Raw genomic sequence first — 15,971 nt, 5'->3', positions numbered from 1 at the left:
CACTTTTGGAGAGACAGAAATTCTGGGTCATTTGGGTCCTCTGGGTCATTTGGGTCCTCTGGGTCATTTGGGTCCTCTGGGTCATTTGGGTCCTCTGGGTCATTTGGGTCCTCTGGGTCATTTGGGTCCTCTGGGTCATTTGGGTCCTCTGGGTCATTTGGGTCATTTGGGTCATTTGGGTCCTCTGGGTCATTTGGGTCCTCTGGGTCATTTGGGTCCTCTGGGTCATTTGGGTCCTCTGGGTCATTTGGGTCCTCTGGGTCATTTGGGTCATTTGGGTCCTCTGGGTCATTTGGGTCCTCTGGGTCATTTGGGTCCTCTGGGTCATTTGGGTCCTCTGGGTCATTTGGGTCCTCTGGGTCGTTTGGGTCCTCTGGGTCATTTGGGTCCTCTGGGTCATTTGGGTCCTCTGGGTCATTTGGGTCCTCTGGGTCATTTGGGTCCTCTGGGTCATTTGGGTCCTCTGGGTCATTTGGGTCATTTGGGTCCTCTGGGTCATTTGGGTCCTCTGGGTCATTTGGGTCCTCTGGGTCATTTGGGTCCTCTGGGTCATTTGGGTCCTCTGGGTCATTTGGGTCCTCTGGGTCATTTGGGTCCTCTGGGTCATTTGGGTCCTCTGGGTCATTTGGGTCCTCTGGGTCATTTGGGTCCTCTGGGTCATTTGGGTCATTTGGGTCATTTGGGTCATTTGGGTCATTTGGGTCCTCTGGGTCATTTGGGTCCTCTGGGTCATTTAGGTCCTCTGGGTCATTTGGGTCCTCTGGGTCATTTGGGTCCTATATTCCTATCCTATAACATATATATCCTATAACCTATCCTATATATATCCTATATCATATAACATATATCCTATATATCCTATAACATAACATATAACAAATATATCCTATATTATGTACTAGCGAGCGGCCGCGTACCAGCCAAAGGGGTAGCCCATGGTTAGCCTAAATATAGATTTGATGACGTCATGTTTACACATCTGAGCGACAGAAACTGTCTACACATCTGAGCGACAGAAACGAGCTTCACTTTTGGAGCGACAGAAATTCCCAGGCAAACGCTATAACGCACCAGGTTTACAACCTGTGCGTTAATAATCGTAAAAAATGTAATGTCTTTATCAATTGGCTAATAGCATACCTAAACCACCACTGTTTCATATGAATCTGTAATGTTCTGAAAATTACTTAATTAAGCCATTAATCAAACAATAAAATAACTAATCGATTAATTGATTAATCAGTACATCCAAAATATCCTTTATAGCCAAATCACTTGGTAACTATTGTGTCCAAATTATCTCAAATAATTTTGCTTCCTATCTCAAAAGGTGCCATGAGATATTGCCTGGGTGGGGGAAAAAAGCAATTTATACATAAATCGATCATAATTATGTAAATAATCAATGAATTGATTAATCAAAAAATAAAAAATACAGTTTTTTCCAAAACAATTTCTCACTATTGTGCCCAAATTTCAGCTTCCTAGCTCAAAGGATTGCTAAGAGGTTGCCCGGACAAACAAACAAGGAAGAAAGAAAAAAAAACAACTGGAACGGTACTCAGTAGAGAGCATACCTCCGCCAGGTGAAACAGTTTACGTGTTGTATCCCACTGATAGGCCAGATCTGGATTCGGACCTGAACCAAAATCTAATCGGGTTTTTCTTGTCACTAATACACACAAATACATATTCATAATAATACACATAATACATAATAATACAATACATAATAATACATAATACATAATATATAATACATAATACATAATAATACATAATAATAATACATAATAATACATAATACATAATACACATATTCGGCTTTAGAAAATCACCAATCCACCTGGTCTCTGCACAAAATGTACATAAAACCAATCAACGAACACAGAGATAAAAGCACAACTTCATGGTCCACACATACATGTTTACCCACAGTACTAGAGGTCATGCACAACACCAACCGTTACATGCACCAGTTCACATTGTGGTCAACACATTGATAATAAAGTGCTCACACAGTCTCAAATGGTTCTGGCAACAATTTTATATGCCAAACAGACACGACCTTTTACTTTATAGATGATGCTTTAACTCAGTTATTGTTAGACACATTTTATATTCACTTTGAACATACAAAGTACCATTTTTGTTTCCAGTTTGTCGTGTGGGATTGGGACTCCAATGGAAAACCTGACCTGATAGGAGAGTTTTCTTCAACCTTCAAAGAAATGCTGGGGGCACGTGACGGAAAACAAGTAAGTCCGCAATGTATATATATATACAGTCACGTGAAAAAGTAAGTACACCCCATGTAAAGTTTTGACTTTTTCAACATATTTCAACATACAGCTATTTGATCTTCATTTCAACAATATTGATAGATAAAGGTGATATAATTAACAAATATCATGAAACATTTACATGTTGTAGTCCATTGTATAATTTAAATAAACATAAATGCAAATTCCGCATGTGGAAAAAGTAAGTACACCCTTGGCTCTAATAGGTGGTATTGCCCCCTTTGGCAGAAACAACCTCAAGTAGGCATTTCTTATAACTGTCTAGCAGTCTGACATCGACTGGGAGAAATTTTTGCCCACTCCTCCATGCAGAATTCTTTCAGCTGTGCGATGTTTGAGGGATTTCTTGCATGCACAGCTCGTTTCAAATCCCCCCACAACATCTCGATGGGATTTAGATCCGGGCTTTGACTTGGCCATTCCAGAACCCTCCATTTCTTTCTTTTCAGCCATTCCTTGGTGGATTTACTGGCATGTTTAGGGTCATTGTCATGTTGCAAGGTCCACCTTCGGTTGAGCTTCAACTTTCCGACAGATGGCCTCACATTATCCTCAAGCACCCTCTGGTACAATGAAGAATTCATAGTGGATTCTATGATGGTGAGTTGACTAGGCCCTGATGCAGCAAAGCTGCCCCAAACCATAATACAGACTTGGCATTTAATATGGAATATTATTTTTTGCTTGACTTGAGTTTACTTTCTTAACTCAGTATATCAATCTAGTGAGTTTCTTTTACACTTTGGTGATTTATTTGTAAAAAGAACCATGTCACTGATTGTCTGTCGCAGCAAGAAGTCAACAACAGGATTATATCACAGGTGGCGTGGCAAAATGTACGGACAGGTGCATTTGATGATTGGCTTCACAGTCGGGTATACAAGGGTTGTTGCGTTCTGTATTAGTGGAAAACAACTGCTGCACATCTCCAAAAGTTATTGCCGCTTCCTCTGGAGATGGTCCGTCAACTCGACAATGCTGTTTGTCATGGAGTGGTGGCTTTACGAAATTACGGCATGAAACAGCGTGCTATTGCTCGGCAGTATGGCATCACTCAAGGTCAGGTGTCAAAGATCCTGAAACGAAATGCTCAGAGGGGTGTCCCTACTCCAATACCGAGGCCAGGACGTCCCCGCAGAACCGCAAGGAGGGATGATCGCCAGCTGCACCAGTTAGTCCGCAATGGCCGTACCAAGTCAGCTAATCGGCTTTGGGCTGAGTGGCAGCAACTGACAAATGTGCCTGTATCCAGAAGGCTAGTCAACCAACGACTGGTTCAAGCAGGCTATCGTGCCAGGCGTCCCCTGAGAAAGCCACGCCTGACCAGAACCACACCGCCAGTGCCGATTGCAGTGGGCCAGAGAGCACCGTCAATGGCAGCCAGGACACTGGAATCACGTGATCTTCAGTGACGAGTCTAGATTTCTGGTCTATCGTCAAGATGGCCGCGTCCTAGTGCGCAGACAAGTGCATGAAGCCGACAACAAAGATTGTATAGTGCCAAGAGTCCAAACTGGAGGTGGTGGGGTGACCGTTTGGGCTGCTTTTCATGCAGGGGGCAAAACTGACCTGGTTGTTCTGAATGGAAACCTGAACCAGTTCAAGCACAGGGCCATTCTGGAAGAAACATTGCTTCCATTTGCTCGTGCAGCCTTTCGAGGAAACTTTGTCTTCCATGATGACAATGCACGGCCTCATCGGGCTCGCATGATCCAACACTTTCCTGCTGACCGTGGTGTAGAGCATATGGAGTGGCCTGCCATGTCCCCGGATATGAATCCGATAGAGAACTTGTGGGCAGAAATAATGCATCAAATCAACCACTTGGACCAGCAGCCGACCTCTGTGCGTGAATTGCAGCAGGCTATTGTCACTGCATGGCAAGCGATTCCTGTCCAAACCTTGGCAAATCTCATGAACAGCATGCCTCAACATGTACGTGCTCTCCTGAATGCTCGTGGGGGTTACAGGAAGTACTGAACTGTAATTTTACTGTCCGTAATCCCAGTCGTAATTTAACTTTTGTTTTTGTTAAAAAATTTTTTGCCTAATGTGCAAAATAAAGAGATACTTCTGGAAAACGCACAGAAGTTTAACACAGTACTGTCCATGAATTGAGTTTGATATCAGTTTACATCACTTTCAAGGATCAATTTATTTGTTTCGAAATGTCAAATGTGGTTTTTGTTTCTTTTAAAGGTCACATTAACAAAATCTAGAATAATTTCAACATAATTCCAATGAAATTTTGGTTCTAAGACATCTTGAAAAGTAAGTTCACCCCCACAAAAAAAATATTCCATATTAAATGCCAAGTCTGTATTTCCACCACCATGCTTTACAGTTGGTATCAGGTTCTTGAGGTCAAATGCTGTCTTTGGTTTTCGCCAAACATGTCTTCTGGTACTGTGGCCAAATAGCTCTACCTTTGACTCATCTGTCCAAAGCACATTGTTCCAGAAGTGCTGGTCTTTGCCGAGGTGTTCATTGGCAAGCTTTAGTCTTGCCCTGATGTTCTTTCTGGACAGCAAAGGTTTCCTCCTGGCACACCTCCCATGCAGATCAAATTTGTGCAGCCTCTTTCTAATGGTAGACTCGTGCACTGTGACATCAACAGTGGCAAAAGCTACCTGTAGGTCCCGTGATGACATTCTGGGGTTCTTAGAGACTTCTTTCAGCATCTTGCGGTCTGCCCTCAGGCTGAACTTGCTGGGGCGGCCTGGCCTGAACAAGTTGGCAGTTGTTTGGAATCTTCTCCACTTGTAGATGATCTTCGGACAGTCGAATGTTTGATTTCAAATTGTTTGGAGATCTTTTTAAATCCCTTCCTAGACTCGTAGGCATCTATAACCTTCTTTCTGAAGGCCTCAGAGAGCTCTTTTGATCTAGGCATGATGACGCCACACACTTCAACAACAAAGAGCAAACCAAACGAAATATCTGAGGTTTAAATAAGACAGGTTCCTCCAAGATCCTCTCTATCGATGTTCTAATCATTTGCACCTGAGCTGGTGCACCTGATTCTAATTTTAGGTATTTGAAGTAGTGATAAATGTAGGGGTGTACTTACTTTTTCCACATGCGAAATTTGCATTTATGTTTATTTAAATTATACAATGGACTACAAAATGTAAATGTTTTATGATATTTGTTATATTATATCACCTTTATCTGTCAATATTGTTGAAATGAAGATCAAATAGCTGTATGTTGAAATATGTTGAAATAGTCAAAACTTTACATGGGGTGTACTTACTTTTTCACATGACTGTATATGTGTATATATATATATTCATCACGTGTGTCGCATTCAACGCTGGCACACCACGCATGTTCATTCACTACTCATGCCTGCTCACTCACAAACTGTGACCAGATTGCCAGTATTCTTTACCCATGCACCTTCCAGAGACCCTATAAAGGATTGGCAAGTAGCAGGGAAATGTTCTCATAACTGATCACTTACTTTGATAGAATACCATGAGTCACATAATATGTTCTGGGAATGACAAAGCTTAAGAAAATGATGAGGTGAAAAGGTCTAACACTTTAACTTCCTGCCGAACGCTATTTGAACATTGTGGCATCTCTGCACTGGCATGTTTCAGTAAATTAATTTCGAACTGGATACAAAATTATCATAATATGCCAAATCATCTGCATTGGTAATCATCCACTGAAGTATGTCGGCAAGTTCTGCTACCTGGGCAGTACTCATTCACATAATACCATTATGGGTTCAATGTGTCTATCCATCTGTCCCACTGTGGTTTTCCAGACTTTCTGCCCTTGCCCTTTAACATATTCAATTGGAACTTGGTACATAGCTTTATTATAATAAGTTCACAGAAAAGTGTGAGTTTCAGGGCAGTTCATCAATTTGTAAAAATTTGTTGTGGCTTTACTATGCAAAATATTGGGATTGGTAGGGAACATGTATTGCAAAGCAATTCTCCCTCCTGTTGATGATGAAATTATCTGTAGATATGCTAAGGCCAGTGCTGCTTTGGTAGGTTGTTGAACAGCTTCTGGAGCAAGAGAGGTTTCCATCAACACAAAGCTTTTCTTCTTGCAAGGTGGCCATCCCATAAGTGCTATTATATGGCTGCAAAACCTGGACAACTTACTCTTGTCATATTCAGAAATGAGACAGTTTTCACCTGTAATGCCTTCATCGTCTCTGCAGCCTCAGATGGCAATACATTGTTGCAGATACTGAAATGCTCTCTCAGACTGACATGCCTGGGAGTTAGGCCCTCATCATGCAGGTTCAGCTGAGATGGTGGAGCCATGTTGTTCACATGCCTGAACATTGCTGCTCTCAGATAGCTTCCTTTTGCCAGTTCAAGCGAGCAAAAGGCAATGAGGAGCATCCTGCAAATGCTTAAAAGACTCCCTCACGATGAGTCTAAAAGGCTGCCACATTGACCTTAAGCATTTTGAGACTATAGCTTATGTTGGCAGTTGTTTCTGACAAGCTTTCAGATCTGGCACTCAATTCTTTGAATCTGAGAGAATCAACAGGCTGGTTCTGAAGAGGACAAGGCACAAGGACGGAGTGCCAACGGCACGGACAGTAAATCACATAGTGCATGTAGATATGCAGCATATCACAGTTCCATGAGCTTTTCATATAGAAATTGGAAATTCCTCCACCAGGCTTAACAGTTTACGTTTTTTGTATCCCACTGATAGGCAAGATCTGGATCCGGACATGAACCAAAATCTAATCGGCCTGTTCTTGTCGCCTAACCAACCCATCCACCTAGTTTTGTCCAAATCCGTCCACAACTTTTTGAGATATCATGCAATATATAGTTTTTGGCCCTATCACGCATTGGTGAAGATTCACTTAAAAAATTATCTGATCCAGATCTGGATTTGGATCTTCACCAAAATTGAATCAATTATTCCTTTTCACAGACCAAACCTATCTACTAAATTCCACCTGAATCCATCCACAACTAGAACGCCACTCAGTCGAGCGCATACTCCCGCCGTGTGTGGCCGCTGCTGAGCCCTATCTTCCAATGGTAAAAAATCCTTCAAAAAATTCCTGGATCTGGAATAATATCCTGAGCTTCACCAAAAACGAATCAATTCTTCCTTATCCCAAAGGCAATCATCCCACCAACTTTCATCCAAATCCGTTCAGAATTTTTCCAGATATCTTGTACACGAACACACACACGGACGGACACGATTGAATGCATTACTCTCTGGCGGGAGTAACTATTTGAGATATCCTGTTCACAGACAGACAGACAAACAGTCAGGGGTGAAAACATAACCTTTGCCCACCTTTGGTGGCGTTGGTAAAAATTTGGACCTCGTTTTTACAGCGTAGCCCATAGGGCAAAGCCATCTAGAATAGTGTTTGTCCGTCCGTATGTACGTATGTACTTATGTCCCTCACAAATGTACACCAATGAGAGCCGAGGATCTGGTCGCATGACAGGGGTGATGTGATGTGATTACATCCGTGATGTCATTATGGCATACAACAGCTGACTCCACACACCACCATTTTGATTCCTATGCCGTTCAGGCAGAACATATCATCGAACCTGTCATATGTCACAATCGCCATGCAGATCGCCAAATGCCTTTACGCTTTTCATTCAGTGTGAAACTCAAACAAACCGATTGTTAAAGTGACCATCAAATATCAAAAGCATCGGCGTTATGGGTCTTCCAACGACACAGTACGTATAGGCCTTAGGCTTCATACCTTCATGCCTCACCTTCAGGCTGCTTCGGACAAATTAGCCGACGTTTCTTAATCCAGTAGTATCATTTAACGTAATAATAATAATAATAATAATAACGCTAATCTTACTATAATTCACCAAATGTCCGTCTGTCCGTTCCCAGGTACCGCAAAAACGGCTGAACCGATCGCAACGAAATTTTGGGTGGGTAATCCTGAGACCCCCTGGAGTAAAATAAGCTATATTGTTTTTCCAATTTTCTTTCCAATTTTTCCAATTTTCAAGTTTTTCCAAACACGATGGAATAATATTTACCGATATGAACAGTGATGTGGCTTTTATTGAAATTCCACAAATACTGTTTAGATTTTGATGATTTGTGTGTGACATGATTTAACGGATGTTTATATGAATCGTTTAAAATAAAAAAGCCTTCAATTTCTGATATTTTGCCTTTTCATTTAGGCTTCCCAATTGAAGCCCTGCCCATAGGGCGGGTACCGTTGCTAGTAATAATAATATAGTAAATGTAATTGTGACACTGCAATCCCTTTGTCATGACTGCAAAGTTACTGGATTCAAGCGGTGTATGGTTGGTTCATTGTTGACTCGAAACATATAGAATAAACCAGTGTCTCAATGCAATCTCTTCACTTCCATGGTGACAGACATCTTCGAGACTTAGAGTACTTCAAAATAATTTAATACTTACATTATTTGCTAACTGGTATTCCTACCCAGGTCATACTATCTTCTTCAACTAAAGTATCAAACAAACCAGGCTACACTGCTGTTAGACTTTCGGTCTTGTTTTGACTGGTATACATTCTAAAGATGGAAAAAAAGTACAACTTCTCATTTATCCATGAGAATCCCATGGCATTACCCAATGGCATACATTACTGTCGACATTGAACAACACCGTGCGCATCCCACACCAGCTTGATGGCGCACATTCGCTTCAGGCATTGATTTGGCTTTCATTACTCAACAAAATGTTTTATTCCTTATTGTGTAACCAGGGATTGTCGTTCCCTTGTGATGGTCTTACCATTATAATCCAGAGTTGCAATGCAGGCCTGAGGAAGTTCATGAATCATGAACAAAACATTGATTAAAGCCAAGTCTGCTTTTTCATGTTTGTTTTATAATTGGAAGAGTGGTATTTAACACAATTTTGTTGTTTAGCTGTTCCTTTTTGCTTTAGTATAATTCGGTGCATTTTTCTTTACAACTGAAGGTGCAGTGGGATTGTGTTAACTCAAAGTACAAAGTGAAGAGGAAAAACTACAAGAATTCTGGCATCGTCATGCTGACACAGTGCAAGGTAAATGTGAATGAATGTCAAATAGGGCGTTTATTTTCTTTTTCTGTGCTCACAGGTCTGTCATCCAAATTTTTATAGCACCAACACCAATCAAGCAACCAAGCAACCAACAACGATTGCCTTTGCACACACGCACTTTGAAACCAGCTTTATTATATCGCATTGTCATTGTGCTTTGTTTCTGGTGGTTGCAGATACAAAAGGTTTACACCTTTCTCGACTACATCATGGGAGGTTGTCAGATTCAGTTCACAGTAAGTGGCCACAACTAAGAGAAGTGATCATGAAATAAATGGTATTGTCTTTCTTTTTATATACAGGTAGAACTTGGTAAGAATGAAATTGACTTAAGGTCCAAATATGCCATGTCATATTCAGTATCAATTAAAACTACAGTTTTTTTTGGTATTTGTTTGAGGCCTGCTATGAATGTTACAGAGATTCACACTCTGTCTCTGTGATGGGGGAACTGTTCGACATTATGTTGAGACATTTGGTGAAGACCAAAAGTCTTCACAGGCCGAGCCATTAATACGGAGCAAGCAAGAGTTACAAGCAATTTGTATGCGAGAGAGAGTTGGTTAGCCAGGTGTGAAAACAGCATTGATTTCTACAGACAGAAAACTTGACAAGTAGAGCCAGGTGCCATACTTTGTCAAATAATAGGATATGTTCAGTGATACAGCCCTGACCTATTTCCGATTTTTTTCCTACACAAGGGACTTGGCTAATGGAGCTGAACTGAACAGCAAGGAGCTGAACAACAAAGGGCAGCAGATTCACAAACTGCCAAATGGTGGAGCGGGTGGGGTTGATGGAAATACGCGAGGAGGAAAAAAAACAAAATGAGTAAGAATGGACCAGGGAGGCATAGAAAGAATCGACGTGTGGGGAATAAATCATGGATATGCATGGATACATGGATGAGGTAGTAATGGGAAGCAGAGTTGGAGGAATGAAGTGAGGATGACAAGACAGCAGACACAGGGAGTCTACTCCACAATTGGGAGAATAAGGGAATGCAGGTGGGGACTTTTGAGTGTGTGAGCAGGTAAGGGTTTCTACAAGAATGCAGGTGACTTGGGGTGGCTTGGGGAGGATAGAGTTAGGAGAGAGCAGGAGGATCAAGGCCAGACATAAGCTTGTGGAGAGACCGTGTGAGAGCATGTGTCTTACTGTTATTGAACCAAATAGCTGATCAGCAGCTTATGTTGTCGAGGTCTGACGGAAGGGATTCGGCAGCGGCCCACCTTTAGCAACTGGGACGTATTGTTCTGCACAGGGTAGTGAATGAATGAATGAATGAATGAATGATCGTTTTAAGGCTATTTTCCCCGCCAGAACAGGGGTTAGCCTTGCGGGCCCCATGACAATCATGGTTCCCTGTTTTGAGGCAATGTTTTTATGGCCGGATGCCCTTCCTGATGCCCTCTGCACACATCTGCACCCCACAGGGTAGTGTACTCTGCAAAATGGTAAAGTTGGTTTTCAAGAGATTCAGATCAATGATATAGATCAAAAATAAGGTAGGACCTAAGACACTACCTTATGGAACTCCAGCCTAAAAGGAAAGATTATGGGAAAGGACACCATCAAGGACCACCCTGCCACCTAATTCAGGGATTATGTCCATTACTGGTTGAGGAGAAGCAGAATGCCCAGAAGGCCCTTGGTGAAAACCAAACTGGTGATCGGTAATCAGTTGAGCGTGTCAATGTTTCTACTCTTCTTTACGATTGTGCTTGTTGTAAGCCACTTTCAAGCAGACAGTCCGCCGCCTGAAGTGAGACTGAAAATAACAACAGAGGAAATGCCAATTTGGTCCATCGTCACAGATGACATCATGTTGGTTGGTCTTTAGTTGAGATGTAAAGGTCATCCAGATACTTCTTGATCTTCTCACGTGGAAAACATCCGTCCAAGTGTCAATGGGTAAATGAGGACAATGAGGGGATGGGGAGTGTTGAGGTATGGACTCTCACTTTGCAAGCAAATACTGAATTCAAACATTCTGCCTTGTCATGTGTAGAGCAGGCTGTGGATCATTCTGGAAAGAGAGAGAGGTTTGCTGCAGAGCATACACCAGAGAATGGCGCTATAGGCAATACTAATACAACAACAACAACAACAACAACAACATGCATTTTAAAGGCCATTTTCCCTACCAGAGCGGGGGTTAACCTCTAGAGCGGGGGTTAGCCTCAATACGAAAGGCAATACTAATACGAAATATAATCAGAGGAAGACAGCTCAGAGAGTTCAGCTTAATTAAGAGAGTTCCAAAAGTTCTGACAAAAGCATGAGAAGTTGTTCAGAAAAACTTTTCTGAAGCATAATCTTTCCTGAAGATTTGCACTCACATTCTTCTGATTCTGATGTACGATACTCTGTTTCAGAGCATCGATTCTGCCAAAGCAGTTTCCTGGCAAGGATTGTAATGAGAGTTGCCATTGCCTTCGCAGCAGTATATTAGTTAGGGCAGGAATTTGGAATTTGGCCAGGGTCCAGTTTAATGTCCATCCGAGGGACACAATGATGAATCACCCTGCCGATGAAACACCGGGATGACAGTTTATCGCTGGGCCGAAATTCAAATCCACGCTAAACAGCTTAGAGACAAGCGTGTGTGCCTTTAGGCCATCATGCCAGCCCACATTCACGTTAGCGAATCTATGATAAGTCTGATGTGGGTGAAATAAAAAACCAGGATGCCTCTTTAGTTTGATGTAAATTCACCCCCAAAAAGATAGATTTGAAAATAACTGCAGATCGGTTACAATTTCAAGATCCTTTTTTTTTTTTAATATGTACAATTTTCCCCTTATCCCACGTCACATTTCCCATTGAAGGTTGCTATAGACTTCACAGCTTCAAACGGAGACCCAAAGAACAGCTGCTCCCTTCATTACATCCACCCGTATCAGCCAAATGAATATCTTAAGGCCCTTGTATCAGTTGGAGAGATCTGCCAAGACTATGACAGGTGAGTATTGCACTGTTCATCATTCAGTCTTCAACTCGCATTACTTTTATACTTTTGTATGATGAAAACATAAGAACATTACTACATTGTCGACCTGTACGTGCAAGCTCGTAGGGCATACAGGTCGTTTAATCCACGTGCTCTGCAGGTTTCCTCTCCACTCTCTCTCCCCCCACAGTAAAAATACGGGAATATACTGATAAATATAATGAATGTGGTGCTGATGAAGCACGGGCATAATGGGCCAAATGGCCTCACCCTGCAGCCAAATTCCTTGTATTTCCTTCTAAGTTGTGGAAATATAACCTTCATTCCATAACACCCTCGTATGCACACACCTTTATTGCATAACTCCCTCATTTTTATCCACATACACATTATACTTTTATTTAATAAACATCCACCAAGCTTCCTCATATAATCACACGATCTTAACAATATTACCTCCATGAAAATTTACCTTTTCTCATGAAAAACGAATAACATCGTACATGACATAGAGCGAGGCTATAGCACCGCGACCATGAACATACAGGCGAGAGAAAGCAGGAGCACGGAGGAAATAACCAATGATGCCAGGGCCAGGTACAAAGCACAGTAATTAAGATCGAAAAGCTCATATATTTTTTCCTCAAGAAGATTATCTGGAGTCTTTTCATGAGCTTGCACTGAGCCATTTAATATTTCTCACTTCATAAAAGGAAAAATGAAACATTTAGCAACTTAACCCGCACTCATTTTGTGATTCCTGCGTGCACGCTCGAAGCAAAATTGTATGTTATCGCCACCCAATCGAGCAAGTTGCTCTGCACACCTACAAGTAATGATTATTGATCCTCTCTTTACATTGTGTGTGGTTTATGCTGGTATCATAAAAGCAAGGTTTTAGATTGTTGTTTATTATACACTGTGCTTGCTGTTTGCAGTGATAAACTCTTCCCCGCCTTTGGTTTTGGTGCCCGGATACCCCCCAATTATCATGTGAGTTACATTGTCTGAGAAACACAACATAATAAAGTCACAACTCATAAAATATCACCTGGAGCATATATAGCAATTACAAATTTGAACAGCAATCAACTTCCTGTGCAGGAGATGAACTTGCTGTTCTCAACGTGTTACCAACACCGTTACTTACAGCATATTTATCTCACATTTGGGAGGATGTCCTGATGGTATTGTCAAGATAGTCGGTAAAATTTAGGATGGCTGCTAGCCTAAAATTGATTGGGATCCAAAAGAGTCTCATGTAAAAATGTGATGCTTGTATCGATTCATTAATGGTCAATTCGCGAAACCACCCGACTATCATGTATTCCAAGTTGCCGAGCAGCTCTAGTGAATCTGTGGGAGATTTTGGCTACGGCTGCCATCATGGATGAGAGACAGATTGGTGTCAAGTTGACATTGTTGTTATTTTCCGGAGTGTTAGGTGGAAAGGAATTGTTAATCCAATTAAGCTTTTTAATGAGGAAATCGATTAAAATTTAGAATAGTTTTTAAGTGGATTCATAATTGTTTCAGAAGAGTATGTTCATTATTCAGTGTACAACTGACTATTTCATTGTCATACTAATACTTCGTTAAATTATCTTGCTCAAGAAACCCATCCTGGGTCTTCAGCTAGAAGACTTTGTCGACTTTTCCTGTAATATCTTTGGAGAGATATTAATCTCATTGAAAAATTATGTAGAACTGATGGAGGACAAGATGATGGGAATAGAGCCTGTGATGGATGCTGTGAAGAGAAACAGGTTGAGATGGTTTGGTCATGTGTTGAGGAAGGATGAAAGTGACTGGTTGAGAAGAGTGATGGAAATGAATGTAGAAGGAAGTAGAGGACGGGGAAGACCGATAAAGACTTGGCTAAAGATGGTGGAAGAAGAAATGCGGGCAAGGGGGTTAACAAGGAGAGATGCAGAAAATAGGGCAAAATGGAGAAGATTGTCATGGGGACCGCAAGGCTAACCCCCGCTCTAGCAGGGAAAATGGCCTTAAAATGCCTGTTGTTGTTGTTGTTGTTGATGGAGGACAACTGAGTATGATGATTGTTTGCGCCTGACCAAGTGTGTTGTGATCAAGAAGTATAGTAATGGCATTGCTGCAGTTTGGCATTTGAAGTCACAAATGGCAGGGTGGAGTAACAAAAATTATAAATGTTACGACAAGTTACAAATGCGCCAAGTGAAGTTACAACTTTCAGGCATTAATGTCCCAGAATTTATTTTGTATTCCCTATTATTTCCTTTGCTTACAGGTATCACATGACTTCCCTTTGCGCCTCAACCTTGAGAATCCAATATGTGAAGGTGAGTAAGATTATACAATGAAATAGGATACAATAACTGCAGAAATACCACTCTTGTTATGCTTTAAAAGTGTAAAATCCCATTAAGAAAGATCTCATCAAGCTGCGGATGACGGCATTGTAGGTGGATAAGAGTTCAAGTATACCAGGGAAGAGCTTTGCACAATGGACGCTGGCTTTGGAAGCCACCATTGAAATGTGGTTTGCCCAAGAAAGATTATGGCTGATAATGAATCAGAGAGAGACTGACTGTTTCATCTTTTATTATAAAAGTACAAAACCACACCCAAAACACTAGAAACACGTGAAAAACAAATGACAGAGAAAAATCCGGGACAATCACAGCTGAAACATTTACAATTTTACCGATCAAACACTAAATCTCCATCAACCACACGACACAAAGAATTCACCACCCACATTTACTCAAATTATGTTAACTTACCCTGATGTTTATAGAAACTAAACTCGAGTTTAATCCTGGTAACCACAAGATTCTTAAAAAGTACCAACAAATTACAATCCCTCTCAGATGAGCCTTCAGGTTTCTCTTTCCGAATGTTATAGATCACCGTCTTTGCCTGAGCTGACAAAAAATTGGCCAAAGGTGCTTCTTTTCTTAAGCAAGGCAAGTATTTAACACCAAAAATAAAAACTCTAAAATTAAAACACAGTGATAAATTTCTAAACAGTTCCTTCAGTAATTGAAATAAGGAAATTAAACGCCTACACTCGACATATGCAAGGAAAAGAGTTTCAGATGCACCACAAAAAAGACATTCATCAGGTATCAATTCAGAAAAAACGTGTAGCAGATGATTTGTGGGTAAAATCCAATGAGCTAGTCTCCACTGAAGGTCCCCGGTTCTTTTGGGTATAAGCCCTTTTGGGTATAAGCCTTTGGGTATAAGCCCTTTTGGGTATAAGTATAAGTTGATAAAAACGATCCCATTGAGGTTGAGAGGGAGATCCATCCGGAAACAAGCAGGCCCACTTATTGTTCAATTTAGAAATATCGCACCCTAAACTCACGCAAACCTGATACACGGTCCGCCATTCATCCGGGGATAATGAGCATTCGGCCTTCCAAAGGAGAGTCGTTGAGATTTTATAGACCGAGTGGGTTGTACACTTATTTGGGAAAAGCACAAGATCCGGAAATGGAGGGGCAGCTGGCACAGGTACAGGGGACACTTCCTCCCTAGGGGCCAATTCATCCGCATATACCACATAGGTTCTTGTCACGGAACCTTTTCAATACACCACAGAGCACAAGAGAGACGTGTCTTGCTGACCTGATGCTTACAGTTTCTGTCAGAGCAGCAGCACTCATCCAATT

General features: G+C 41.4%; 1 protein-coding gene across 2 annotated transcripts in view; it reads left to right on the top strand.

Moving 5' to 3' along the window:
* LOC137421667 (copine-4) overlaps window positions 1-15,971 on the top strand; it is a 238,575-nt gene that overhangs the window by 181,728 nt on the left and 40,876 nt on the right. For both annotated transcript variants that reach the window (XM_068107941.2, XM_078773438.1), the window contains 6 exons: window positions 2,160-2,258; window positions 9,255-9,341; window positions 9,536-9,595; window positions 12,191-12,324; window positions 13,251-13,305; window positions 14,582-14,633. In XM_068107941.2, coding sequence (XP_067964042.2) covers window positions 2,160-2,258; window positions 9,255-9,341; window positions 9,536-9,595; window positions 12,191-12,324; window positions 13,251-13,305; window positions 14,582-14,633 — 487 coding nt within the window. The remainder of the gene's footprint in view (window positions 1-2,159; window positions 2,259-9,254; window positions 9,342-9,535; window positions 9,596-12,190; window positions 12,325-13,250; window positions 13,306-14,581; window positions 14,634-15,971) is intronic.

Source organism: Myxine glutinosa, chromosome 2 (assembly GCF_964187855.1).
Source record: "Myxine glutinosa chromosome 2, kmMyxGlut1.1, whole genome shotgun sequence".
Taxonomy (NCBI): Eukaryota; Metazoa; Chordata; class Myxini; order Myxiniformes; family Myxinidae; genus Myxine; species Myxine glutinosa.
This window is presented reverse-complemented; position numbering and strand designations above follow the sequence as displayed.